This window comes from Hyla sarda, chromosome 1, assembly GCF_029499605.1.
Source record: "Hyla sarda isolate aHylSar1 chromosome 1, aHylSar1.hap1, whole genome shotgun sequence".
In the NCBI taxonomy this organism is placed as follows: Eukaryota; Metazoa; Chordata; class Amphibia; order Anura; family Hylidae; genus Hyla; species Hyla sarda.
In genome coordinates, this window is record NC_079189.1 from 137,603,898 (window position 1) to 137,631,311 (window position 27,414).

Consider the following 27,414-nt stretch of genomic DNA (forward strand, 5'->3'; position numbering starts at 1 on the left):
AGTAACCAATCCATGGTGAATGACACCCCGAACCTGAGTTTATCCTAGCAACCAATCCATGGTAAATTACACCCCAATCCTGAGTGTATCCTAGCAACCAATCCATGGTAAAGGACACCCCAATCCTGACTGTATCCTAGCAACACATCCATGGTAAATGACACCATAATCCTGGGTGTATCCTAGTAACCAATCCATGGTAAAGGACACCTCAATCCTGAGTGTATCCTAGCAACCAATCCATGGTGAATGACACCCCGATCCTGAGTTTATCCTAGCAACCAACCCATGGTAAATTACACCCCAATCCTGAGTGTATCCTAGCAACCAATCCATGGTAAAGGACACCCTAATCCTGGGTGTATCCTAGTAACCAATCCATGGTGAATGACACCCCGATCCTGAGTTTATCCGAGCAACCAATCCATGACACCCCAATCCTGAGTGTATCCTAGCAACCAATCCATGGTGAATGACACCCCGATCCTGAGTTTATCAAAGCAACCAATCCTTGGTGAATGACACCCCAATCCTGAGTGTATCCTAGCAATCAATCCATGGTGAATGACACCCCAATCCTGAGTGTATCCTAGCAACCAATCCATGGTGAATAACACCCTGATCCTGAGTTTATCCTAGCAACCAATCCATGACACCCCAATCCTGAGTGTATCCTAGCAACCAATCCATGGTAAAGGACACCCCATCTCATAGCTTTTACTTATTCTGTAATCAGATAGAGAAGAGCAGAAAGCTATAATGCAGAAACATTTTTTATTTGTATAGGACACTACCTGTTTTAATGTTAATGATATCCTTAATGGAAACAACTAGAAAAATTTCCGTTTCCCCACGTAGCAAATTTCCACATGTTTTTTTTCTCCTAACCTCCTAAGACCCATAACATATAGTGTCTGATCGTCAGGGGCCCCCACGATCTGCAGAAAGGGGCCCTGGATTTCCCTGCTGTTTGGAGAGGTGTGTTGGCATGTGTTCCATGCATTGTCTATTGGAGTGCCAGATTAACCAGGATAAAGCCATTAAAATGTACATTAAAAACTGTACATTTTTTAAATATTCTTTTTTGTTGAGATTTTTTTTATTTGAAAAATTAAAAGACTAGAGTGATTAGAATACTTAGTATGGGGAATTAAAAAAATTATAACTAAAAGCTTTTTTCCTATTTTTTTGTCCCCCTAGGAACAACCGATGCTCCGGCCCCTGTATCGACGGTCATTACACACAGAGTGAGTGTGCTCTGTGCAGTAATGATAGCGGGGTGCCACAGCGGAGATCCTGGGGGTCCCCAGCAGCGGGACCCTGGCGATCTGACATTTTATCCCCTATCCTTTGGATAGGGGATAAGATGTCAAGGGCGGAGTACCCCTTTTAAGCAATTGTTCCAATCTGTTTGTATTGAATGAATCTATTCAGCCGGCACTCGGCTAGAAGAGCCTGGCTCTGGCATCCTGTACTAGCAGGTCTGTTATCTCAGCCCCAAATGCCTAGAGAAGGCCACGACAGCCGAACTAAATAACTATATAGATGGCCCAATAACTATTAATGGAGACATTATATAGTAAAATGGTCAGGATTCTAGGACAAGGGGCACAGAGTCAAGATGCTTCCTCCACTAATTGATGACTCAGTAGGGACTCATTAGGGTTATAGGTTGAACTTGATGGACGCTTGTCTGTTTTCAACCTTATGAACCATGTTACCCAGTTACTATGTTATGACTGTCTATACATAGTATAAGCAGAAAGCTATTCATCAGCCACCAGTAGGCAGACGAAATTCACAAATATTGAGGACTACAATGTGCTCATGCGTAATGGGTAAGGCTATGATACTTCCCCGCGCTCTTCAAATGATGTAAGTAATAAATGGTTGTAATCAGCTTCTCTCTCACTTGCTCTCCTCAGATAGGGCACTATAAACTTGATAGAGTCCCTTTAAGTGCATATCAGGGGTTAGGCCAGATGGGAACAAAATGTTGCAAATTTCCTTCAGCAGAAAATCAGCATTTGTGTTGTTAATTGTCATATTCACAAGTTTTCCAGATTATGAAGGTTATATATATATATATATATATATATATATATATATATATATATATATATATAAAATGTATTACTGCTGTGATTTTGGAAGCACAATATGTTAATGTTAAAAAATAAAAATAAATAAAAAACAACAACTTTATCTCAGATCTGCATTTGCAGATGTTGCTGTAATTTTGCAACATTTCTGCCTCATAATATACTACAACTGCATATATTTTTGGAAATTTAGATTTTTTTCATTAAAATCATTGAGAAAATCAGCAACAAATAGACAGATTTTGATATTTATCCTTGTCTTTAGACAGTTTTTTGTGTCTAGAAAAGGTGCAAAAAAGGCGCAAGCAGGGTTTATTTGTGCCTTTTTTTGCACCTTTTTGTTTACACATTTGTGCTGATTTTGAGTTTCAATCCACTGGCAATACACATGATGTGGAAGGGTTTTAAAGGTGCAAAAAAGGTGCAAAGCCACTGAAAAGTTTAAAATTGCACCAGCCCAGACTTAGCTTAGCTTTATGTGAAGAGTAAATTTTCAGAAAATGTGACCTGCACAAAGGCCCACATTTATCATTGTAGTGTAAGTGAAGCATTTTTTTTACACCTTTTTTTTGTGTGCTGGTAATGTGTAGGAACACATTTGACAAAGAGCATTTGATAAATTTAGTGCAGGTCACATTTTCTGAAATTTCTTTCTTCACATACACCAAAAAGCTACACCATGTCTGGGCTGGTGTAGTTTTAGAGACTTTTCAGTGGCTTTGCGACTTTATTTGTTCCTTTTTACAAAAAGGTGCAATGATAAATCCCTTCCATATCATGTCTATTGCCAAAATCAGTGGATTGCAACTCAAAATCAGAAGAAATGTGTAAACAAAAAGGGGCAAAAAACCCTGTCTGCTCCTTTTTTGCCCCTTTTTTAGACACAAAAAACTGTCTAAAGAATGATAAATTCTGTCTAACTAACTGTCATTTGGCTTTATTTAATTTTTAATATTGATTGTAAGTACTTACATGTTTCTCTCATTTATCTATTTGTAGGAATAGCAGACTTTGTGACTTTCCCAGTATTGTGACTTGTCGAAATACCAGAAAAAAACATGAATACGATAAAAAAAAACACTACCTCAATTGGTCTATATCATATAGGACATCCTGACAATTGCAATTGAAAGAGTAAAATCAATTTAGAAGGACATAAGCTGAACTTTGTAAATCATCAGATGTCCACATTTAGCGCCTTAAGGAATCTGAAACCTTTTACATAGGTTTATAGCAACCAATGACCTTATACTGAGGAACTATTTCACTGAGCTGTGGAATGAAAACACTGCATGCTGGGAAATTTGAACAGTTCTGTTTATTTTTGCACATTGAAGGAAAAGGGAAGCATTTACATATAAATAGTACCTGTCATCAAACCATATTTTCTACACTAAATCAGATTATTTTCCTTAACTTTTTCTAACACCTTTCCTGCCCTTAAAATTTTTTTGTGAGCTTTAAAAAGCTGTGTATACCTTTCCCCTTGCTCACATTGTATGAGCTCCCAGCAGGAGAAAGTGGGCGTTCCCCAGCAGGCGCTATGTCACTGAACCCTATGAGAGCGATGCCTCGCCACGCCCTGCATGCACTTCCTGAATTTGGTCTCCTGCCAGGCGGGGACGAGACCAAACTCACTGTTTGACTTGCACAGGGAACAGAACAGAGCCACCTAGTGGCTGTTTTTTTAATTACATTAAAAACATATAAAGGTTGAGAATTTTAACAGCAAGTAAATAGCAAAGTGTCTTATAGTTACATAAACAATATATGAAAAGTTTTGTTTGGTGACAGGTACTCTTTATGAGTTTATGACAGCATTATAAACCCAGGCCCTTTTGCTTGTTATACTGTATATTGCATAGGGGTTATTGGAAATAAAATACCATTAATGGACTGAAAACAGCCTAATATAACTCTAGTACCATATGTTATACACTGCTCAAAAAAAATAAAGGGAACGCTAAGATAACACATCCTAGATCTAAATGAATGAACTAATTGTATGAAATACTTTCATCATTACATAGTTGAATTTGCTGACAACAAAATCAGACAAAAATTATCAATGAGAATCTAATTTATCAACCCAGGTCTGGATATGGAGTCACACTCAAAATCTAAGTGGAAAACCACACTACAGGCTGATCCAACTTTTCTGTAATGTCCTTAAAACAAGTCAAAATGAGGCTCAGTAGTGTGTGTGGCCTCCTCCTCCTGATGAGGTGGTGGACAGTCTGTGGTGCAACATGGCATTGGTGGATGGAGCAAGACATGATGTCCCAGATGTGCTCAATCTGATTTAGGTCTGGGGAACGGGTGGGCCAGTCCATAGCATCAATGCCTTCCTTTTGCAGGAACAGCTGACACACTCCAGCCACATGAGGTCTAGCATTGTCTTGCATTTGGAGGAACCCAGGGCCAACCGCACCAGTATATGGTCTCACAAGGGGTCTGAGGATCTCATCTTGATACCTAATGGCAGTCAGGCTTCCTCTGGAAAGCACCTGGAGGGATGTGCGGCCCCCCAAAGAAATGCCACCCCTCACCATTACTGACCCACCGCCAAACCAGTCATGCTGGAGGATGTTGCCGGCAACAGAATGTTCTCCACGGCGTCTCCAGACTCTGTCATGTCTGTCACATGTGCTCAGTGTGAACCTGCTTTAATCTGTGAAGAGCACAGGGTGCCAGTGTCGAATTTGCCAATCTTTGTGTTCTCTGGCAAATGCTAAACATCTTGCACAGTGTTGGGCTGTAAGCACAACCCCCTCCTCTGGATGTCGGGCCCTCATACCACCCTCATGGAGTCTGATTCTGACCGTTTGAGTGGACACATGCACATTTGTGCCCTGCTAGAGGTCATTTTACAGGGCTCTGGCATTTCTCCTTCTGCTCTGCCTTGCACAAAGGTGGAGGTAGCGGTCCAGCTGCTGAGTTGTTGCCCTCCTACGGCCTCCTCCACGTCTCCTGATGTACTGGCCTTTCTCCTGGTAGCGCCTCCATGCTCTGGACACTATGCTGACAGACACAGCAAACCTTCTTGCCATAGCTCGCATTGATGTGCCATCCTGGATGAGCTGCACTACCTGAGCCACTTATGTGGGTTGTAGACTCCGTCTCATGCTACCACTAGAGTGAAAGCACCACCAGCATTCAAAAGTGACCAAAACATCAGCCAGGAAGCATAGGAATTCAGAAGTGGTCTGTGGTCATCACCTGCAGAGCCACTCCTTTATTGGGAGTGTCTTGCTTATTGCCTATAATTTTCATCTGTTGTCTGTTCCATTTGCACAACAGCATGTGAAATTGATTGTCAATCAGTGTTGCTTCCTGAGTGGACAGTGTGATTTCACAGAAGTGTGATTGACTTGGAGTTACATTATGTTGATTAAGTGTTCCCTTTATTTATTTTTTTGAGCAGTGTATAATGGTTGGCTTACAGAAACTCTATTCAGGCCAGTCACTAGCTTACTATATTTAGCTATTGTATGTGTTCATTAAACTTCCAAATATTTACAGCATGCCTCAATGCAACAAAGGGATTTTCACTAAACATATCATGATTGTCAAATGTTCTTGTAAATGATTTGTAATGTTAATGTTTGTTCAAATTTGAAGACTGTTTATGTTTGTGTGTATGTATATCCAAAGATGTGTTTAGCTTTGCACTGCAAATGCCTTAAAGGGACTCACATAGGATGTTTTTTACTCATTAGAGCCAGGTATTAATACATGTTCTATGTTTGTAATATGTTTTTATTTTCTTATTGTCATTTTGTTTTCATTTCTTATAAATTATTATGGGGCAGCAATCTAGCCTGAACTTTTTGTAACATCATTTAGATAGATGCTTTACAAAAGACCCCTTGAGCATAGGCAATAGGCTAAAGATGTCTCATTCATATAAGTAGGAAAGACGTCTGGACATGATCTGAGACCTTTTTCAGGTTAATTTTACAGGGAGGGGAGGCTGATCTGTGAGCTACAGTTATAGTGGGTACCTCTGTTATCTTTATATTGGTGTCATATTTTACTGTAATCAGGATAGTTTAGGCCTAGTGGCCAGAAAATTTCAGAAAACATTGATTTTAAAACAGAGATAGTAAATTGGAAAATTAATATAAACTTCACTAAAATTCTTGCCTGTTAACAGATTATATTGTATGTAATTTTTTATTTGCTTAACTACAGTGTTATTGTAATTTTTGAATGTAAAATACTTAATACATACAGTGCTTTCAGAAAGTTATCAGACCCTTTAATTTCTATTCTATTTTCATTTTCAAATTGTGTTATGTTGCGGCCTTTTCCCCATTATTCTGCACTCAATATCCCATAATAAGATTTTTAAAATAGAATTTTCTAAATGTTTGCTAATTTATTGAATATGAAAACTAAAATTTTACATGAACAAGTATTCAGTATTTACCCTGAGCAAGTATTCAGACCCTTTGCTATGACACTTGCATTTGTTAAATTCAGGTGACTGGACAGGATTTGGAAAGACACAGCCCTGTCTATATCAGGTCTCACAGCTGACAATGCATAATAAAGCAAAAACCAAGCAACAAGAGAAAAGAACTGCCTGTAGAGCTCAGAGACAGGATTGTTTGGAAGCACAGATTTGAAGAAGGATACAAAAAATTATGCCGTAGTGAAAGTTCCCAAGAGCACAGTGGCCTTCATAATTCTTAAAGGGGTACTTCACTGGCCAGCGTGGAACTAAATGTTCCGAATGCTGTTTTCGCGCTGCGGGGGTCGGCACACCCCCTCGTGACGTCGCTGCCACCGGTGTCCCACACAGGTCTCCAAAGGTGATCCTCTTCGGTTCCAGAAATCATGATGCCTGGGCCATGAGTAATGTCAGGGCCCAGATTGTCACACTCAGCCAATTACTGGAGAGGCGGGACATTGCCCTGGCCAGTTATTGGCTCTAGGGCAGTGTGACACTTTGGGCATCACAAATTCCGGACCGGAAAAGAGTGCAGCCGAGACTGGAGCAGGACACCGGAGGCACTGCTAGAACACTGGATGTAAGTAAAGGTTTTTTTTATAGATTTTTAAGTCACCAAATATTTTTAAAAAATAAATACAATACCCCTCCCGCTGGATAACCCCTTTAAGGTTTTCTACAGGGGTCTTACTAGTCATCATAGTAATTCCTGGGCCTCCTCAGAAGTGATCAGTAACAACTCCCTCCCCAACTATGCTTCAGCAGCAACTAGGGTGCTAAGGAAGAAGTGCTGTATGAAAATGACATGTATTCCTTACAAATCCTCTCAATCTGATATCTACTACTATTCTACTTTCCCAATTTATAATCTGTATGTTTTGAACATACATTGAGGTACAACTCAAATTTAAATGTAACAGTCCAAAAAATATTTGCACAACTTTTTGTAGTTTCACACAGGTAAAATACAGTTTATGGATTGTTTTTATTGTAAAGGATATTACACTGTAATACATTGTATATTTGGGTGATTTTATATTTACAGTGGAGTATTTTGTTTTCAAAAATGCATTATACAGTAAAATCTTCCTTAGCGGACACCTCCCAATAGGAGACACCTTCTAATAGTGGACAGTTTTTAATTCCCCGGCAGAGTTCCATCAGACTGAATGTGTTTGCACCCTCCGAATAGGGGACACTCCCAATAGCGTATGCAGACAGACCCAAAACGGGACAATGGGGGACAAATCACTCCCAATAGAGGACAAAACACTCTCAATAGGGGACAACCAGGCTTATGTGCTGGCCCTACCTTGTACACAGGGGGTAAAGCCAATACCCCAGTAAGGGTCCCAGGCTCCCAAGGGGCTCAGGCCACCACTGTACTCCTCTGCAGAAGTCCCAGCACAGAAGCAGAAGACCGCTGTTTAAACAGTAGTCTCCTGCTTCTGTACGTCCACCAGCCACATCTTTCATCCCCCTCCTACCCTGATTCCCCCCTGCCACTTTATTTCCCCTGTGCCATCTTTTGATCCCCCCTCCCCTGTGCTATTTCATTCCCCCTTTATTACCCTCTGTGAAAATTCATCACCCCCTCTTTTCCAACCCCTGTGCCATTTCATTCCCCCTTTATTCCCCTGTGCCACCTTATACAGAAAGGGTGATGAATTTACATAGAGGGTAATAAAGGGGGAATGAAATTACACAGGGGGATCAAAATGATGTGGCACCGGGGTAAGGGGGGATAATTTGGCACAAGGCAATAAGGTGGCACAGGTTATAAAGGATGGATGCAATGATACAGGGGGGTGATAAGGGGAGAATAATGTTTTATAGGTAATTACACTCCGGAGTAAGTACAGGACAGTATTTGGTTATTTAGAAAGATTTTTTAGCCTTTTTTCCCAATAGGGGACATCTCTTAATACCAGACACTTTTTTATTCCCCGTGAGTGTCCACTATTGGGAGATTCTACTGTATAATTTTTTGTACAGAATTCATCTTATATATCAAATAAACAATATTGTATATAATAAAGTTTGTACATATGTTTAACTTAATACATGCCTGGTAGAAGATCAAACCACATAGGGAAATGATCAAAAACATTAGATTATGTTATATATTATTTTACACTTTATTCATTTACACTTCTTTAAAATATATACAGTATATCTTTATTTTTTTTCTACATTTTGTAGAATTGTTAGATCATTGAATGTTTTCGTTTGATAACAAAAACAGTACAACACAGTAAGTAATAATAAGTTAGTCATTGTCATTTCTGCAAACTTTCCATGAATTAAAGGGGTATTCCAGGCAAAACCCTTTTTTTATGTATATATCAACTGGCTCCGGAAAGTTAAACAGATTTGTAAATTACTTCTATTAAAAAATCTTAATCCTTCCAATAGTTATTAGCATCTGAAGTTTTCTGTCTAACTGCTCAATGATGATGTCACGTCCCGGGAGCTGTGCATGATGGGAGAATATCCCCATAGGAACTGCACAGCTCCCGGGATGTGAGTCATCAGAGAGCAGTTAGACAGAAAACAATAACTCAACTTCAGAAGCTAATAACTATTGGAAGGATTAATATTTTTTTAATAGAAGTAATTTACAAATCTGTTTAACTTTCCGGAGCCAGTTGATATATAAAAAAAAGTTTTGGCCTGGAATACCCCTTTAATATTAAAAATAAGAAACTCTGTAATATATCTTATGAAGGGAAATTTCTTTCTCCATATATCACACTCCTCTTCCCCTTCTTTGTATCCTGCTCTAAACACAAACTCTCATTTTATTGCTAAAAAAAACATCTAGAGAGAGATGAGAAAGATTTTCAGCTTTGCTGAGAGATCAGGTTACAGCTGCTGCCCATAGAAGTCTTTGATAGGAGGTAGCTGCAGACATTCAGGTGTTGCTGTTGCTTCTAACAAGCAGTCTGCTGTCGTACAATACTTACCACAGCTGCACTAATCCTTACTGCTGTACAATGTCTTTATTTTCCAGGTGATCAATGCATTACAAAAGATAGCAATTGACAATTGACTTTTGTTGCTTTTGCCGCAAAAAAGTGTAACCAGATTACAACCAGCACAACTTTTCTTTTTTACCAATACAAAATAGAAAGCAATGACAAAGAAAGAAACAACCGCTATATACAGAAGCCTTAATCAGAGTCATCACTGCTAAAATATGAGCTGTCACAACATTCTGCAGTGTACAGGAATTTGTGGAAGCTTGGGTTTAGTCGAGGAACCCAATGCCTTGGCACCAAAAAGGTTGAGAGGTTGAAGAGATCAACAAAAACTTTGTATCTGTCACTGGGAAAGAAAGAGAGAGTTCATTATTTTGGGCCTTGATCATGTATTTCAAATTGTGTCTGGCAATTTATTAAAGGGGTTATCCAACTATTAAAAAAATATCCTCTATTTTTAGAACAGGGCTCAACTCTCCCTGCTGAACGCTCTGGCACCACCTTCTAAGACGTGCTTGTATCAGTAGTGACAGCCTATTCAGCCAATCACTGGCTGCACCGGTGTCACATGTGAATCGGTAATTAGCTGACCGAGCCGTCATTGCCGAGATAAGTGTGTTCAGAAGGTGTGGACCAGAGGGAAGAGTCAGACCCTGTCCTGTTGATAGGGGATACAATTATTATAGCTAGATGGGCCCTTTAAGCAAAGTCTTAAATTTATTCCAATATATTGTAGAATGAGAATTTAGTAAAACATCAAGGATGAGGCTGATTACATGTATACAGGTCACTGATTTTTATGGTGGCTTCCAGTATATTCCATTATATACAGTAGGGCTATACCTCAGCTGCTGCTGAATCTCTTTTTGAAATCTCTTTACCTCTCTTTTAGGGAAATGGGAGACTGAACCATTTAACATTCCCTCACCCTTTGCAAAAATAAGTTTAGCAAAATCTAATGAATGTATTGCATTGTTGTGCAGCATCTTATGTGTACCTATTTGTAGATGGGATATAGAACTGTGTAACACACTGAAGATGTTTTGTTTTTTAAAGCAAAATTACTACAAGTCCTTCCAAGATTAATACAGGAGAATGAGAAGAAGTTGTGCATATGCATCACCATTCACCTTTGTACATTTATCTGAGGTTCGGAGATTTTATATTGACCTTAAATGTTTGTTTGTTTTCTAACTGATATGTCAGTGAAATCCTCCATTGACCATTATTAGTAGTATGAATACATTGAAGCATTGTGGGGTTTTAATTTGTCCTCTGAAAACAAAGTTGTCAGAAACAGTTTTAGAAACATTCTAATGTATTTTTCAAGATCTCTTCTTACTGTCACTGAGCAGGCATAGTATTGTTTACATTCAGAGGAGTTATCTAATTTCTATACCTTCAGCGATCTAGAGCAAATGATCCAATGTCCTCGATCTTTGTTTACAAGTGACCAGCACATGATCAGTGCAGCCAGTCAGTGACTTCATGAACTGTCTTGTGCTATACTATCGGCATTACTGATCAGCAATGGGGACGATTAAACCAGTAGTACAGCCCATTGAGGCCACTGAATGGCTACAGAAGTCTTGTGCTAGCCGCATGTAAACCAAGACCAAGGGAAAGCCTGTGCTACATCATTGGAAGATTGATGTCCTAAGGGAAAAAATATCATACTCAGAGAACAAAAAGTATTATTTTTCAGCAAAATGTATGTAAAACTAGCCTTAGGCTGCATTCACACACACAGTATTTTGGTCAGTATTTTTAGCCAAAACCAGATGTGGAACCAACACAAAGAAAAACTAAAACAAAAAAAATGTGCATCTTTTTCTGTGTTTTGGACTTATTTCTGTTTCTAGCGTAAAATACAGAACAAAATACCGAGTGTGAACCCAGCAATAAAGGGGTACTTTGCCCCTAGACACCTTATCCCCTATCCAAAAGATAGGGAATAAGATGTCTGATCGCGGGGGTCCCACCGCTGGGGACCCCAGCGATCTCGGCTGCGGCTCCCCAGACATCTGGTGTACAGAGCAAACATTGCTCTGTGCCGGATGATTGGCCATGCGGGACGGAGGCTCGTGACATCACGGTCATGCAACACTCGTGATGTCACGGCCACACACCCTCAATGCAAGTCTATAGGAGGGGGCTTGATGGCCGTCACATCCCCTCCCATAGACTTGCATTGAGGGGGCGCGGCTGTGATGTCATGAACGTGGCGTGGCTGTGACATTACGAGCCTCCAATGCTGCACCGGGTGCTCTAAACGAACGCCGGGTACAGCAGGGAGATTGTAGGGGTCCCGCTACTGGGGATAGGGGATAAGATGTCTAGGGGCGGAGTACCCCTTTAAGTATTATTGTTATAGTACACAGATATGTATGTGGTATAAATTAAGCATCATCATTGCTAATAAATATTTAGAAATCCTTTCTACCTTTTACATTTTAGCTTGTTTCAACCAATCCTCTTACCTCACTGTTGAACGCAAGTAATGATAGCCAGATGAACCACCAGTTCCAGTTTTATTTCCTATCATTCTGTGCACCATGCAAACATGATTATCTGTGGAAACATATGGAAAGGTATAACATATGAACATGCCAAAATCTGCACACTATAAAAACAATCTAAATAACCATTCTGCAGATTTCAGGTAAGGTCACTGGGGAACATTTGTCAAGGTATTTAGAGCCTTTTTTTGCTGACAAAGCAAAAGAAAGCAAGTAAGTAAGCAAAAAGTTACAAACATTCTTACCTAAGCAAATATATGTTTTCACTTTGCAGTGTTCAGGTGTTCATGATGTGCGAAAGTCGCACGTAGGCAAACAAAAGTCACAAACCCCTAACAAAAAGTTAGAAGTCTGCTCCAGGTCTGACCTGGAGTACAAAACTCCCATACGTGAGCAAATTTAAAAAGTCACAAAAAAGTCTCACAAAAGTCTCAGATGCGACTCTTTTGTTTTGCTTATGCGCTCCAAATTTATCAACTCCTCGTAATAAAATACTAAATAAGTAGCATATAAGCAAAACTAAAGCAAAAAAAAAAAAAAATGACTTCAAAACTTGCTTACCAAAGAAAACGATATCTGTGATTTTTTTTATTTTTTTTTCCCAAATTCTCGTTTTAAGTTTTAGGAATGTAAGCTCAAAATCTAAAGCATTACTGTCATTAAAAACAACTTTTCACATGTTGGTCAGACATTTCAAAAGTTGCTGATCGTACTGAGACCTTCTGTGATCATGAGATATTACCCGGGAGAGTGGATGGCATTGTGCTCTACTCCCTAGCCAGCCATCAAATCCAGCCTTAGATCTGCATAGATATCTATGCATTTCTCTGAAACATGCACTTTGAATAAGAAAAGTTATCAAAACTGCATGTAGTGCAAATTGACCCCAAAACACTAATGAGTCTAATGAGTTCACCTGGGTAACCTCCAGCACCAGCAGCCTCATTAGGTGCCCAACTGGAGTGATTAAACACCTAACCTTCAGCCAATGGATTCATGGGAAATATAGGCTGTGTTACAGAACCCACATGATTGTGCATTTGTAAACCAAATTGGAGCCTAATCCTTGCCTAATCCTTAGCAAAAAGAGGTAAGCAAAAAGCGTATACAAAAACATCCTTGTTATTTTATAATAACCTTTTCTGCACTACATAAGCAAAAATAAAATTCCCAGAATGTTTCTCTAGGGTCTATTCACATGTACAGTATTCTGTGCAGATTTGATGCACAGGATTTGAAGCTGTATTCAGTCATTCAGTTTTTATTGAAATATGAAGCAGAAAATCTGTGCAGAATACTGTACGTGTGAATAGACCATTAATAGGTGTCTAGCAGGGGCCACCCTCCTAGAACAATTTCATTCAGAAACAAAAATATTTTTTAATACAAAAGACAGTTTTTCTTTCAGACAGTTATCTCCCCCCAATATAATTTGGGAAAAAGGTATTGGGGGAGATAACTGTCTGAAAGAAAAACTGTCTTTGTTGCCCATAGCAACCACTTACAGCTCAGCTTTCATTTCTTAAACTGCTATTATAAAATGAAAGCTGAGATCTGATTAGTTGTTATGGGCAACATAGACAATCTCAATTTTTGACAATTTTGATCGTCCCTACTGTATTCACCTATTAAGTACCGGGTCAGTTTTGGTTTCTGCATTTAAGTTTTTCTTTCTCGCCTTTAGGGTACGCTCACACGGGCGGATCCACAGCACATTTTATGCTGCGGATCCGCCGCTGAAGGACCGTTACATGCTGCCTTTAGATGTGCCTGCATGGAGCAGCAATACGCCGCTACGAGCAGACACACTGAAGTGATATGTGAGTCGCCGTGCATGCGCGTTGTACTTGCACACATCGCGGCTGCTCCCCCTGCTCCATGAGCCAGGCCAAGAGCGGCAGCAATGTGCCAGTACACTGCGCATGCGTGCTGCGACTTGCACATCACAGTGTGTCTGCTCGTATACAGTGTGTACGTTGTGGATCCGCCCGTGGGAAAGTACCCTTAAAGAGCCATAAGAGAGCTTAGTTTAGCAGGGACCATTCTACTATGTAATGACACAATTTTTTCATAATTACATAATTTTTACATAATCCGGAAAAAAAAAATGTTCATAGTTGTATGCTTTACCTATTTAAAAAAAATTTAAAATCCTTTAAATCGCTAATATTTTTACCCCTATAAGCACTTTATTTTTATGTCTGTGGAGCTTTGTGAGAGCTTATTCATATGCTTCGTGATGTAGTTCTCTGTACAGTTGCAATAATTATATATTTTAATATAAAATCAGAAAATTACCAATGCATTCACAGCAGCCCGTTCCATACAACATTTAAAATATTATATTATAAGTAAAAATATCGTATTATAAGTTAGCAACTGTATATTTATGGTTTTCTGTGCTTAATGTTCTTAACCCCTTAAGGACAAAGGACATACGCGTACGTCCTAACTACCTGGTAGTTAAGGACCAAGGACATATGCGTCAGCAGGCACCCCGCGCAATTCACACCGGCAATTTGTGGTGATTCCTGTGATGCAGGGTCATGTGTGACCCGCTGACCCGAGATACATGGGGATCGGGGGTGTAGAACACACTTCCAATCACCTCCTGTATCTATTCCCCATAGCGATTTCGTCAACCCCCAGAAGCGCTGCTAACCAATAGCAGCCGGCAGGGGAGGGGTTAATGACCTCTTCTTGCCGCTCTGCCAGCTAACTGAGTTCAGTCAGTGGGCAGAGCTGCCAGGGACCCCCTCCCCCCCCCTCTGCGAGATCAGAGCCCCTCAGTGAAGAAGACACCCCCTTAGAGCAGGGAAAGAATACACTAAAGGGACAGGTAGGACAGTTTTTTCAGTGTGACCCGGGCCCTATTTTTTTGTCTGCAGCGCTCCCCCCCCCCCCATATAATGGTGTGTGATTGATAATCACACACCATTATTTATAAAGTCACACCAAGCACACACTACATACTACCTCGACCCCCCCCCCCCCCGCCCCACACACACACACACACACACACACACACTAGCATGCACCATAGGGACTTCCTAAATGCTTCCCCCCATTTCAGCAACATTTGCAAATGTGACTCCTTCTCTTCTGAGCATTGTAGTGCGCCCGCAATGCACTTGACATCCACACATGGTGTATTTCCATACTCAGAAGAGATGGGGTTACAAATTTTGGGGGGCATTTTCTCCCATTACCCCTTGTAAAAAGTAAAATTTGGGGGAAAACCAGCATTTGAGTGAAAAAAAAATTCATTTACACATCCAAATTTAACGAAAAGTCATCAAACACCTGTGGGGTGTTAAGGCTCACTGTACCCCTTGTTACTTTCCTTGAGGGGTGTAGTTTTCAAAATAGTATGCCATGTTGTTGTTTTTTTTTTGCTGTCCTGGCACCATAGGGGCTTCCTAAATGCGACATGCCCCCCAAAAACCATTTCAGAAAAACTCACTCTCCAAAATCTCATTGTCGCTTCTTCCCTTCTGAGCCCTCTACTGTGCCCGCTGAACACTTGACATACACATATGAGGTAATTCCTTACTCAACAGAAATTGGGTTACAAATTATGGGTTAATTTTTCTCCTTTTACCCCTTGTAAAAATTCAAAAACTGGGTCTACAAGAACATGCCAGTGTAAAAAATGAAGATTTTGAATTTTCTCCACGTTTCCTGTGAAACACCTAAAGGGTTAACACACTTACTGAATACTTGAATACTTTCAGGGGTGCAGTTTTTTAATGGGGTCATTTATTGGGTATTTCTAACCTAAACTGGTCCATGAAAAATTCCGATTTTAAAAATTTTGTGAAAAATTGGAAAATTGCTGCTGAAATTTGAAGCCCTCTGATGTCTTCCAAAAGTAAAAACATGGCAACATTATGATGCAACCATAAAGGAGACATATTGTTTATGTGAATCAATATATAATTTATTTGGAATGTCTATTTTCCTTACAAGCAGAGAGCTTCAAAGTTAGAAAAATGCTACATTTTCAATTTTTTTCATCAAATTTTGGAATTTTTCACCAAGAAATTATACAAGTATCGACAAATTTTTACCACTAACATAAAGTAGAATATGTCATGAAAAAACATTCTTGGAATCAGAATGAAAGGTAAAAGCATCCCAGAGTTATTAATGCTTAAAGTGACAGTGGTCAGATGTGCAAAAAAATGCTCTGGTCCAACAGTGAAAATAGACCTGGTCCTTAAGGGGTTAAGTGAATTTTTTTTCTTTTTTAAGTCCAAACTGTTTGTTATATACTTTGTGTGTGTGTATAAATATATATATATATATATATATATATATATATATATATATATATATATACATATAATGTGTGTGTGTATATGTAGAAAGTGATAAATAGTTTCTGCCATTTAATCACTTATGTCACTTTGTGTCACTATCACAACTGCAATATTTGTCATCAGCTTAAAGGGGTATTCCAGTGAAATATTTTTTTTTTTAATATCAACTGGCTTCAGCAAGTTAAATAGATTTGTAAATGATGTGCAAGGAGAAGGTGAAAAAAGTCGGCAGACTCACCAAGGCTTCTTTTTTCAGGGTTGCTTCTTTATTAAATACTCACATATAAAACTTCGTGCATAGGGGGAGAGAGGATCACATAGAGGGGGGTATTCACTGTAAGGCGACAGAATCTGTTTCACTCGATAATCGAGCTTCTTCTGGCCAGAAGAAGCTCGATTATCGAGTGAAACAGATTCTGTCGCCTGACAGTGAATACCCCCCTCTATGTGATCCTCTCTCCCCCTATGCACAAAGTTTTATATGTGAGTATTTAATAAAGAAGCAACCCTGAAAAAAGAAGCCTTGGTGAGTCTGCCGACTTTTTTCACCTTCTCCTTGCACATTATATTTGACTCGTCTTACAAGTCAGAGCACTACCTCAGCTTCGGGGACTACTCCTATTCATCCTAGATCCAGGTCCTATCGGTGGTCAGCAGCTGTGCCAGACATTGATATCTCTGTTTTTTGCCAGATTTGTAAATTACTTCTATTAAAAAAATCTTAATCCTACCAGTACTTATCAGATACTGAAGTTGAGTTGTTCTTTTCTATCTGACAACAGTGCTTTCGGCTGACACCTCTGTCTGTCTCATGAACTGTCCAGAGTAGGAGCAAATCCCCATAACAAACCTCTCCTGCTCTGGACAGTTCCTGAGACATACAGAGGTGTCAGCAGAGAGCACTGTTGTCAGGCAGAAAAGAACAACTCAACTTCAAGAGCTAATAAGTACTGATAGGATTAAGATTTTTTAATAGAAGTAATTTAAAATCTAGAATAAAATAATGTATGGAGTGGCTCCTGTTATATCTACGCCAAAATAGACCTGGGCAGTCCAATAATAACACCTATACCCACGGTGTTCAAAATTATATAAGAATAATACACAGAAATTGGGGCTCAAAGGTCAATGATAGTGGACACCAAATATAAGTGAAAATAAGTGTAATCATTTATTAATAATTGGCAATATTATAATACTATAAAATAATGGTATATAGTGGTAACTGTGACCCACAGGGCCCTTGTGGAATCACAGTATTCATTAAAATAATAGTATCAGGATAAAAATAAATATTCACTCAAATATTGGTTGGTCATATTTTATATTTGAGCAAATATTAATTTTTATCCTGATACTATTATTTTAGTGAATACCGTGATTCCACAAGGGCCCTGTGGGTCACGGTTACCACCGTAATTTACAAATCTGTAATTAACTTTCTGGAGCCAGTTGATGACAAAGAATACCTCTTTAAGAAACAAATATCAGACATTAAATACTTACATCTCCATTTGGTCATTAAAATATCAATGTCCATCAGAGAAGTCAGGAGTTGAAATGGAACCTGGAATCGTGGCTCCTCCCTTCAAAAACAGGTGAAATTAGCATCATATTACTGCAAATTAACATCATATTACTGCAAATTAATATTATTTGATTTTACCTGTAGAAATATATCATCAAAGCCCCTTGTAATGCTTTATATGATAATCTTCTTTCTCCTGCAAAACATGCAAACAAAATACAATTATATATTACAATTTTACTTTTTTAGAAAATGGTTGGTTTAATGTCTTTCAGAGCCTTGAAAAATGATGATCCAGATACAGTACACCCATGTGAATGTGGCCTTGCCCATAAGAGACTTACTGTACTGCTTCATCTCTGAGATGTTTCTGCACCTTGATCTGAGTCACCTGCAGTAAATTCAGCTGAATGGACAGGATTTGGAAAAACACATCCCTGTCTATATCAGGTCTCACAGATGACAATGTATATCAGAGCTACAGCTAAGTGTGCTTTCACACTATGAAGTTCACCCGTTAATAAACGTACGTTTGAAAAATAATTATTAACGCCTGTTAAACAACCCCATTCAAGTCAATGGATTTTTTCGTTTACCCCTTATCACCCGTTATAGCCCGTCATGACCAATGAACGTTAGTTGTAACGGGAGAAATAACGTGACATGCACTAACTTTCCAATTGCACTGTACATAGTGTGTTACACCCACGTCTGTTGATGAGTTTTTTATGAGACTTTAGCTGATAAGTGTATGGTCAGATAGTATTTTTACCTTTGCTGAGAAGATGTTCATGTCGTTTCTCATCAAACAAGGCTGTAAAGACTTCTTTTTGTTTCTGAAGCTCTGCCAACTGTTCCTCTTTGTCTTCTGAATCTGGTCTGGCCTAATAATTAAATATGTTGATAACATTTATTTTGTATTAATGTTTAAACTCCCAAGTAAAGTTCTGAAAAGATATGTCTTCTTAGTTATATATAGAGTTTATTGAGCTTTCTTGATACTTGCACTCATGTGAAAGTATGATACTAAAATGTTACTTTGTAACCCAGTAAAACTTATTTGACAAATATCAGATTGTCCAGTTAGTATTCATTTTTTTTTTTTTTTGGAAAGTATTAGCAACAATTTACCTAATATAATTAATGATTACAAATACGGTATTTGCTATACAGAACTTTTACCTTAGCCTTTTGGATCTCCTCCTCTAATCCTTGAAATATATTGACCTGTAGTTTTCCCCAAAAATTAAAGCCAACCTCCTCCAATCCTGGTGTTCGTTCTAGCCATGCCTTAAATAAGAAAATATTTTCCATTTTTATCATTGATAAATAAGATAGTCAAGAAAATGTGTGTATAACTTTAAGAAAGTAGATGTATGGTTCAGTTCAGCTGTTCTTATAATGTTTCTTTATTACTCACTTCTATTACTTTCTGTACAAGTTATGGATACTTTATATAGCATTTGTAATCTTACCTCTACAAGGCCCAGAAGCGTAGGTTCCTCCTCAGATTTAAGAAGTAATTCATTCTCTTTTCCCTTAAAATTATCACGATAATGGCGTCTATTGTATGGGACTCTCAGACTTTCTGGAACACCAATTTTATTTTCAAGCAGTCGAAACTGCAAGCTCTGGAAGCCAGATGCAGGTGTCAAGTATTCCCTTTGTAAACAAAAATAATATACACAATATAATTTCCATACAGGAAATCTAATCAGCTTATCATTACTTTATAATTGCGAAACATGTAAAATAGACTTTGTACATAACATAGTTGCCTGGCTTGTTAAATCCCTATTCACATTAATAGTAAAAGATACTTTTTGTAGTGCCTAAACTCTCTGGCTACTTGCCCATAGCAACCAATCATATTGCTTCTTTCATTTTGCAGACGTCTTGTTAAAAATTAAAGAAGCAAGCTGATTGGTTGCTATGGTCAACTGGGGAACTTTTCCTCTGCGCAGCTTTTGATAATTCTCTCCAAATGTTTTTAAAGGGTACATCTCATCAAATAAACTTATGATATATTTTAGATTAATGAATGTTGAATAATTTTCCAATGGCATGTTAATGAAAAATATGCTTCTTTCTATTGTATTTTTCCAGATCAGTCCTGTCGGCAAGCATTTCTGACTCATGCTGGAGTCCTAAACACTCAGAGCTGCCAGCCTGCTTTGTTCACAGCCAAACAGGCTGTGCACAAAGCAGGCTGGCAGCTCTGAGTGTTCTCCTTTGTGAACAAAGCAGACTGGCAGCTCGTAGTGTTTAGGACTCCAGCATGAGTCTGAAATGTTTGCTGCCAGGACAGGTAGGGAGACCCCTAGTGGTCATTTCTTCAAAGTGGAAAATTAAATAGAAAGAAGCATATTTTTTAATAACATGCAATTGTGAAGTTATTCTGCATACATTAATCTATAATATGTCAAAAGTTTTTTTGATGAGAGGTACCCTTTAAGTGTTAAGTGTGAGTGTTCTGCTGGGAGAATAGATTTAGAGAATAGTTATGAAATGATCTTGTTGTTTTCTTCTGACTATACTGATTTAAAGGAGTTGAATGAACAATTATCACATTTACACAAGATGAGGGATATCTGTCTGATCATTAGGAACCCCACTGGTGGGACCTCCACTGATCACAAATAGAGCAGTGGTCAAGCATTTATGCTGCCTTTCCATTAAAATTCTATGGGACTGACTGAAATAGTTGAGTACTGTACTATCAGTGTAGCAGCACCCAGTCTCTGTTTCATTTGGATGGGGGACATGAGGCCCCCAGTTCTTGCGATTGACGTGGGTTCCAGCAACCAGACATTTCATGTATCCTGTGAATAGCCAATAGGTGCTGATTCTGGGCTAGCCTCTTTTAGATCTTACCTAAAATCATAGAAATCCATGGGCGTCATTGTTTCTAGAACTGAGAATTGTTCAACCAATAGTTTAAGAATCATAGAAATGCGATGAATACGAGTCACAACTTTCAGCATATTTCTTTCATCTCTGACCTGTGAAAAATATTCATGTATAGCATTATGTTCTTAAAGAATGTTTGTTGTTACACAGTGGCGTATATTGGAGAGACGGCATCCTATAGTAAAGGTCGAAACATTGGTCAATTTCCCCATCCATCAATTTGTTGACTGGAGATAGAACTTGATCCTGTTCCTATCACCTTTTGGACATTTGTATTTAAAGTAACCATATCCTCATGCACACACATGCCAATATCCTAGAATTTTTGCCATTTGACTGCTAAGCACTTTATGGGCATATGTAAAGAAACCAGAGTACCAGTAAAATCTACAACACAAGCTCGATACAAATGTTACCTTGGTTGCATTCAAACATGGTACCTCAGTGCTACAAACCCACAGGGCTAAAGCTCTTAGCTGCCATGCCATCCATGATATGGACAGAATGTAAAAATAGTAAGGTTTGGCTGTATGTGTATTAAAAGGAAACTGTTACCTGTTTTATGCTGTCCAAATCAAATGCAGCATGAAACCGATGCAGGCAGTGGGGTTACGGAACACTATGATTTACTCCCCCATCCGCCGGCCCTGAGTAATGCGTATCTCCCTATCTGTGTATAGGGAAAGATGCGTCATTCAGGTTCGGTGGGGAGGAAAGCAGCCACTGGGAACTGCCCCAATGATTAGTTACCGTATTTTTCGTCCTATAGGACGCACCGGCGTATAAGACGCACCCTATTTTTAGGTGCAAAATCTAAAAAAATTAAAGATTTTGAACCCAATAGTGGTCTTCAACCTGCGGACCTCCAGATGTTGCAAAACTACAACTCCCAGCATGCCCGGACAGCCAACGGCTGTCCGGGCATGCTGGGAGTTGTAGTTTTGCAACATCTGGAGGTCCGCAGATTGAAGACCACTGCATAGGAGGTAATACTCACGTGTCTCCGCCGCTCCGGACCCGTCACCGCTGCCCTGGATGTCGCTCCATCGCTGTCGCCGTGTCCCCGTCGCTCTGGAACGTCTCTGCTGCCGGCCGGGTATCCTCGTTCTCTGTCGCCGTTATCACGTCGTTACGCACGCCGACACACGTACGTGACGACGTGATGACGAGGAAGGAGAGCGCCGGCCATACAGGGGATCCCTGAATGGAGAAGACACCGAGGAGGCAGGTAAGGTCCCTCCCGGTGTCCTGTAAGCACTAACCCGGCTATTCAGTCGGGCTGTTCGGGACCGCTGCGGGGAAATCGCAGCGGTCCCGAACAGCCCGACTCAACAGCCGGGTTAGTGTCACTTTCCCTTCAGACACGGCGGTCAGCTTTGATCGCCGCGTCTGAAGGGTTAATACAGGGCATCACCGCGATCGGTGATGTCCTGTATTAGCCGCGGGTCCCGGCCGTTGATGGCCGCAGGGACCGCCGCGATAGGGGTGTATTCGCCGTATAAGACGCACCGACTTTTTCCCCCGTCTTATACGGCAAAAAATACGGTACTAAGCTTCTTTTAAACTATGATTTCTCTGAAATGCCCAATTGTCATAAAACAGATGACACTTTCCCTTTTAGGATTAAAAGTTCTGCTTTGACCAAACATTGATATGTACAGTAACACTAACAAATCAATGTTTTAGTGATTTTAGCACTGGTTCACATTGGAGGCAAACTAAAAGAATAAGATGTTAGTTAGTACTGGTGTGACTGACAGGATAAGACACTTTGCTTGAACATGTATTCAAATGAACCAAATGAAACCAATTGTATAAAGACTTTAAAGAGGTACAGAAGTTTCTCTCTCAAACCAAAAACTTACGTGTTCGTTTTGGAAAATTTCTCTGACAGAATCCAGTTCCCACATTATTTGCTTAAACCAAAGTTCATATGCTACAGCAAAAAAAAAAAAAAAGTGAATATTTTATATTAGAGAGCAGTTTTGTACAGATAGATGTTTAAAGGGTTATTCCAGGAAAAACATATATATATATATATATATATATATATATATATATATCAACTGGCTCCAGAAAGTTAAACAGATTTGTACATTACTTCTATTAGAAAAATCTTAATACTTCCAATAATTATCAGCTGCTGTAGTTGAGTTGTTCTTTTCTGTCTGGCAACAGTGCTTTCTGCTGACATCTCTGCTTGAGGTTTGCTATGGGGATTTGCTTCTACTCTGGACAGTTCCCAAGACAGGTGTCATCAGAGAGAACTTAGACAGAAAAGAACAACTCAGCTTCAGCAGCTCATAAATACTGAAAGGATTAAGATTTTTTTTTTATTGAAGTTATTTACAAATCTGTTTAACTTCCTGGAGCCAATTGATATATAAAAAAAAAGTTTTTTCCTGGATAAACCCTTTAATGACATTAACTATGTTTTTAACCTTAGTGTATTTTAACTGAGTGCAGAGTCACTTTTGTCTTCTCTCCAAGATGTCTGATTGTCTCTGATGACAAGGCATTGGCATTGCTCCAGATTATTGGCAAGAACAGAAGCTACCTGCGTCATACATTTACTATGGAAAATTTGTTTACGCAAGGGCCATGGGCCATGCACTTAGGACATGTGCTAATAGTTTAAATGTTAATAAATTAGTGTTCTGTGTGATATTAGGTCCCATTCGCATCACTTTCTGGACTACTAGGTATATGAATTCAGTTGTATTAGTAATTCCTTTCAGGGCTTATACAACACGGTAAGAGCAATAGGCAACATGGTATAAACATGATGTGAAAAGGGCGGCCTAAGAACTGTCATTAGTGATCACTGAAGCAAAGCTTATGTCTATAGACCTGTAATACACTATGGCCCAGATTTATCAATCTGCCTGAAACCAAATCTGACTGGTTTTTCCCTTAAAGTGGTATTCAAGGGAAAAACATTTTTTTTTTATTTTTATCTTTTTTTTTTTATATATCAACTGGCTCCAGAAAGTTAAACAGATTTGTAAATTACTTCTATTAAAAATTGTAATCCTTTCAATAATTATCAGCTGCTGAAGTTGAGTTGTTGTTTTCTGTCTGGCAACAGTGCTCTCTGCTGACATCTCTGCTTGTCTCGGGAACTGCACAGAGTAGAAGAGGTTTGCGGTCCGCGAGACAGGTGTCATCAAAGAGCACTTAGACAGAAAAGAACAACTCAACTTCAGCAGCTCATAAGCATTGAAATGATTAAGATTTTTTAATAGAAGTCATTTCAAATCTGTTTAACTTTCTGGAGCCAGTTTATATATAAAGAAATGTTTTTTCCTGGATAACCCCTTTAACAACCAATCACAGCTCATCATTCATATCTTCACAAGCTGTGGTAAAGTGAAAGCTGAGCTGTGATTGGTTGTTTTGGGCAAAAACAGACAGTTTTGGTTTCAGGCAGATTGATAAATCTGGACCATATTTAAGTATGTGTATGTGCCATAATGTTAAAGGTGAGACTACTGTAATCTTGTTGCATCCAGAATTCTATAAGTATGTCGCCTAATGTTCCACAAACCTTGGTGAGTGACTATGAACAGGTGCTCATCGTGGATTTTATTTCCCTTTTTTTCACTCTGTAGCTCCTGGGCATCTAACACTTTATGAAGCTTTAAAAAAAATAAAAAATAAAAACATAATAATAATAATAATATTAATAGAGTTTTAGTATTAACAAAATCATGAATATTTTTAAATATTACTTTGGGTTTACCCTTGTTCAGGTTGTAATAAATATGGCAACACATACTTGTAAATAGTCCCCATATATCAGTCCTCCTCTGCTGGCCTTATTCAGTCCTTCTTGGGCATTGTCCCCATTTTTATCTTCCAGAGACAGCTCACTGAAAGTGTACCTTAGAAAAATGATAGTGAAGAGTTATTTAGAATCTTGTCAGATATCTTCTCACCTCGTCATAGTAATGTTTAAAGGAAAATACTTACGGATTCCTTGTTCTCATAAATGGACAGCCACTCATGGTTTGTGCTCTGATGTCTTCTCCAGTGTCCAATACACTGGTCATCCCTGACTCGCACTAGTATTTATAGCTGCTGCTCATGCGCTCTCACCCAATCCCCTCACCGCCCTCTTTCTCTGCCCTTGCAATGTCAATAATTATTACACAATGGCCCAGGTATCTATGTCACTGTCTCTTTTCTATCATTTACTTTCAATCTGAGATGATCTCAATAATTGTAGTTCTTATTTGTAGCAATGCATTGTACATAATGAAGACCACCATTGGTAAATTCTTGTTATTTCAGTTGTAAACTTTGAATGTAGGACAAGGATTCATGGTAAAACATTATCTCAAAATTGAAAATCTGAAATGATCCTGATGAGTTTTTACAGGAAACACAACATAGTAAAAATTCTCCCTTATACTTAAATGGGCACTGTCACCAACTTTATTTTTTGATATGTTGTAGTACTTATGTACTACAACATATCTCTAATATACTTTTATTATTTTTTTTTTTTCATTGAAAAGGTTTAATTTACATTTAAAAACCGGCTACTGAAAAAGGACTGATTTTGGAGTGGCAATCAGTCCTTTTTCAGTTAGGCTGCACTCGCCCCCTGCCTGTCAATCAGACAGGCGGGAGCGAGCGCATTGGCTCCCCGGCCACTGGCTGGGAGGCCACTCCTCCCGCACATCGCCGCCGCCTCGTTGCCGCCGCTGTCCCTGCACGCCCGCTGCCGGACTCTGTAGTAACTGCAAGTGTAATGAGGGAACGGGGTATGCGGGGCGGGGGGGGGGGGGAGGAGCGAACGGGCTAGTGCCGTAGCAGGGGGGTGGGGGAACGGGCTAGCAAAAAAAAAAAATAGGATGGTGGGAGCTACCTGTTAAAGGGGTTATCCAGGAAAAAACTTTTTTATATATATCAACTGACTCCAGAAAGTTAAACAGATTTGTAAATTATGTATAGATTTATGTAGCTCACTTAGTAGTAGATTGTACCTGAGGTTAAAGGTGTTGCCTTTACCCAAGAAGGCCTATAATTAAAATGTATGAGGGTATATAAACGTAATTTATATAAAACCAGTCCTCAAGGTACAATTTGAAAAAAGAGAAAAGAAAAAAGAAAAGAAAAAGGAATATAAGAAATAAGAGTTGGTCCAGAAAAAGTTAATATTGGGTATTTATTGATTGCAACAATTATTTATAATATAATATAGGACAACCTATTAAACCTCAGCAGGGCCCTTGCATGGGGTATAGGGGTCCAAAAATGAGAATGGTAAAATGGAAAAAAGGTAAAACAATTATGTGGAGATATAATGTATTAAAATATAGTAATGTACTGTATATCGAAAACAGTTATTGGCAGTCTCTGGTGTAAATCGAATTCATTCGTTTGAAGCGCTTGTTAAAGGGTGCCTGAGATGTTCAGCATTGGAGTGGAAATATACTGTAGTAATGAGCTGGCGATCTGTCTCAGTTCATTCAGAAATTAGCATACAGATTTGCCGCAATGGTACAGTGTGACAATGTTGGCACAGTTCATGTGACAGTGTGTGAATATTGTCAATCGTCGGTAGATGATACAATGTTGCCAAAGGACTGTGCTGCACTGCAGTATCGTACGGCTGTTTGTAATAGAGTTCGGTGCACAGCACCACTCACCGGCTCCTAGGAAGAACAAGACGGGACAGACTGGCACAGCTGGGCAGTCGGCACAGATGGAAAAGTGACTGTCCGGCAGTTGGATAGCTGGGTCCTGGGCTGGCACGGCTGGCGTCCGGCCTGTTGAGGTAAATGTCCTAGGACTCTGGTTTGCCGTTGGATGTTCCGGAGCTAGTTTCGGGAGTGGTGATCTGTGGTGGCGTCCTCGTGTCTGAACGGAGCGCTATCTGCGCGCGTAAAGCGGTGGTCACCGCACAGAGGGCATCCAGCAGTTGCGAATGGTTAGCGATATACAGTGTATTCTCAAATGGGTGTACGCGTTTCAAGGCCTCGGGCCTTTTCTTCAGTAGCAATGGAGATTGTTCTTCCTAGGAGCCGGTGAGTGGTGCTGTGCACCGAACTCTATTACAAACAGCCGTACGATACTGCAGTGCAGCACAGTCCTTTGGCAACATTGTAACATCTGCCGACGATTGACAATATCCACACACTGTCACATGAACTGTGCCAACATTGTCACACTGTACCATTGCGGCAAATCTGTATGCTAATTTCTGAATGAACTGAGACAGATCGCCAGCTCATTACTACAGTATATTTCCACTCCAATGCTGAACATCTCAGGCACCCTTTAACAAGCGCTTCAAACGAATGAATTCGATTTACACCAGAGACTGCCAATAACTGTTTTCGATATACAGTACATTACTATATTTTAATACATTATATCTCCACATAATTGTTTTACCTTTTTTCCATTTTACCATTCTCATTTTTGGACCCCTATACCCCATGCAAGGGCCCTGCTGAGGTTTAATAGGTTGTCCTATATTATATTATATTTTAAATAATTGTTGCAATCAATAAATAGCACATATTAACTTTTTCTGGACCAACTCTTATTTCTTATATTCCTTTTTCTTTTCTTTTTTCTTTTCT

The 27,414-nt window shown here is 39.3% G+C and overlaps 2 protein-coding genes across 7 annotated transcripts in view; one reads left to right on the forward strand and one right to left on the reverse strand.

Annotated features, from left to right (window-relative positions):
* Positions 1-18,972, forward strand: part of CTSO (cathepsin O) — a 41,248-nt gene extending 22,276 nt beyond the window's left edge. For 2 of the 6 annotated variants that reach the window (XR_008889582.1, XR_008889580.1), the window contains 3 exons: positions 10,596-10,688; positions 11,997-12,130; positions 18,184-18,972. Coding sequence is in view for 2 of the 6 variants with exons in the window: in XM_056562046.1 (XP_056418021.1) it covers positions 3,102-3,136 (35 nt within the window). In the remaining 4 variants the exon portion in view is untranslated. Of the gene's footprint in view, positions 1-3,101; positions 8,888-10,595; positions 10,689-11,996; positions 12,131-18,183 lie in introns of those variants that run through there. The other 4 variants (XM_056562068.1, XM_056562055.1, XM_056562060.1 and 1 more) reach the window with 3 other exon arrangements.
* Positions 9,203-25,266, reverse strand: TDO2 (tryptophan 2,3-dioxygenase). The gene is made up of 12 exons (XM_056562095.1): positions 24,791-25,266; positions 24,597-24,702; positions 24,366-24,456; positions 22,684-22,754; positions 20,783-20,910; positions 19,384-19,570; positions 19,091-19,198; positions 18,681-18,792; positions 18,047-18,104; positions 17,887-17,966; positions 12,020-12,110; positions 9,203-9,885 (listed from the first exon to the last, which is right to left on the reverse strand). The coding sequence occupies exons 1-12, from the start codon at positions 24,868-24,870 to the stop codon at positions 9,732-9,734; spliced, it is 1,266 nt and encodes a 421-aa protein (XP_056418070.1). The 5' UTR covers positions 24,871-25,266; the 3' UTR covers positions 9,203-9,731.
* Positions 25,267-27,414: the final 2,148 nt, after the last annotated feature.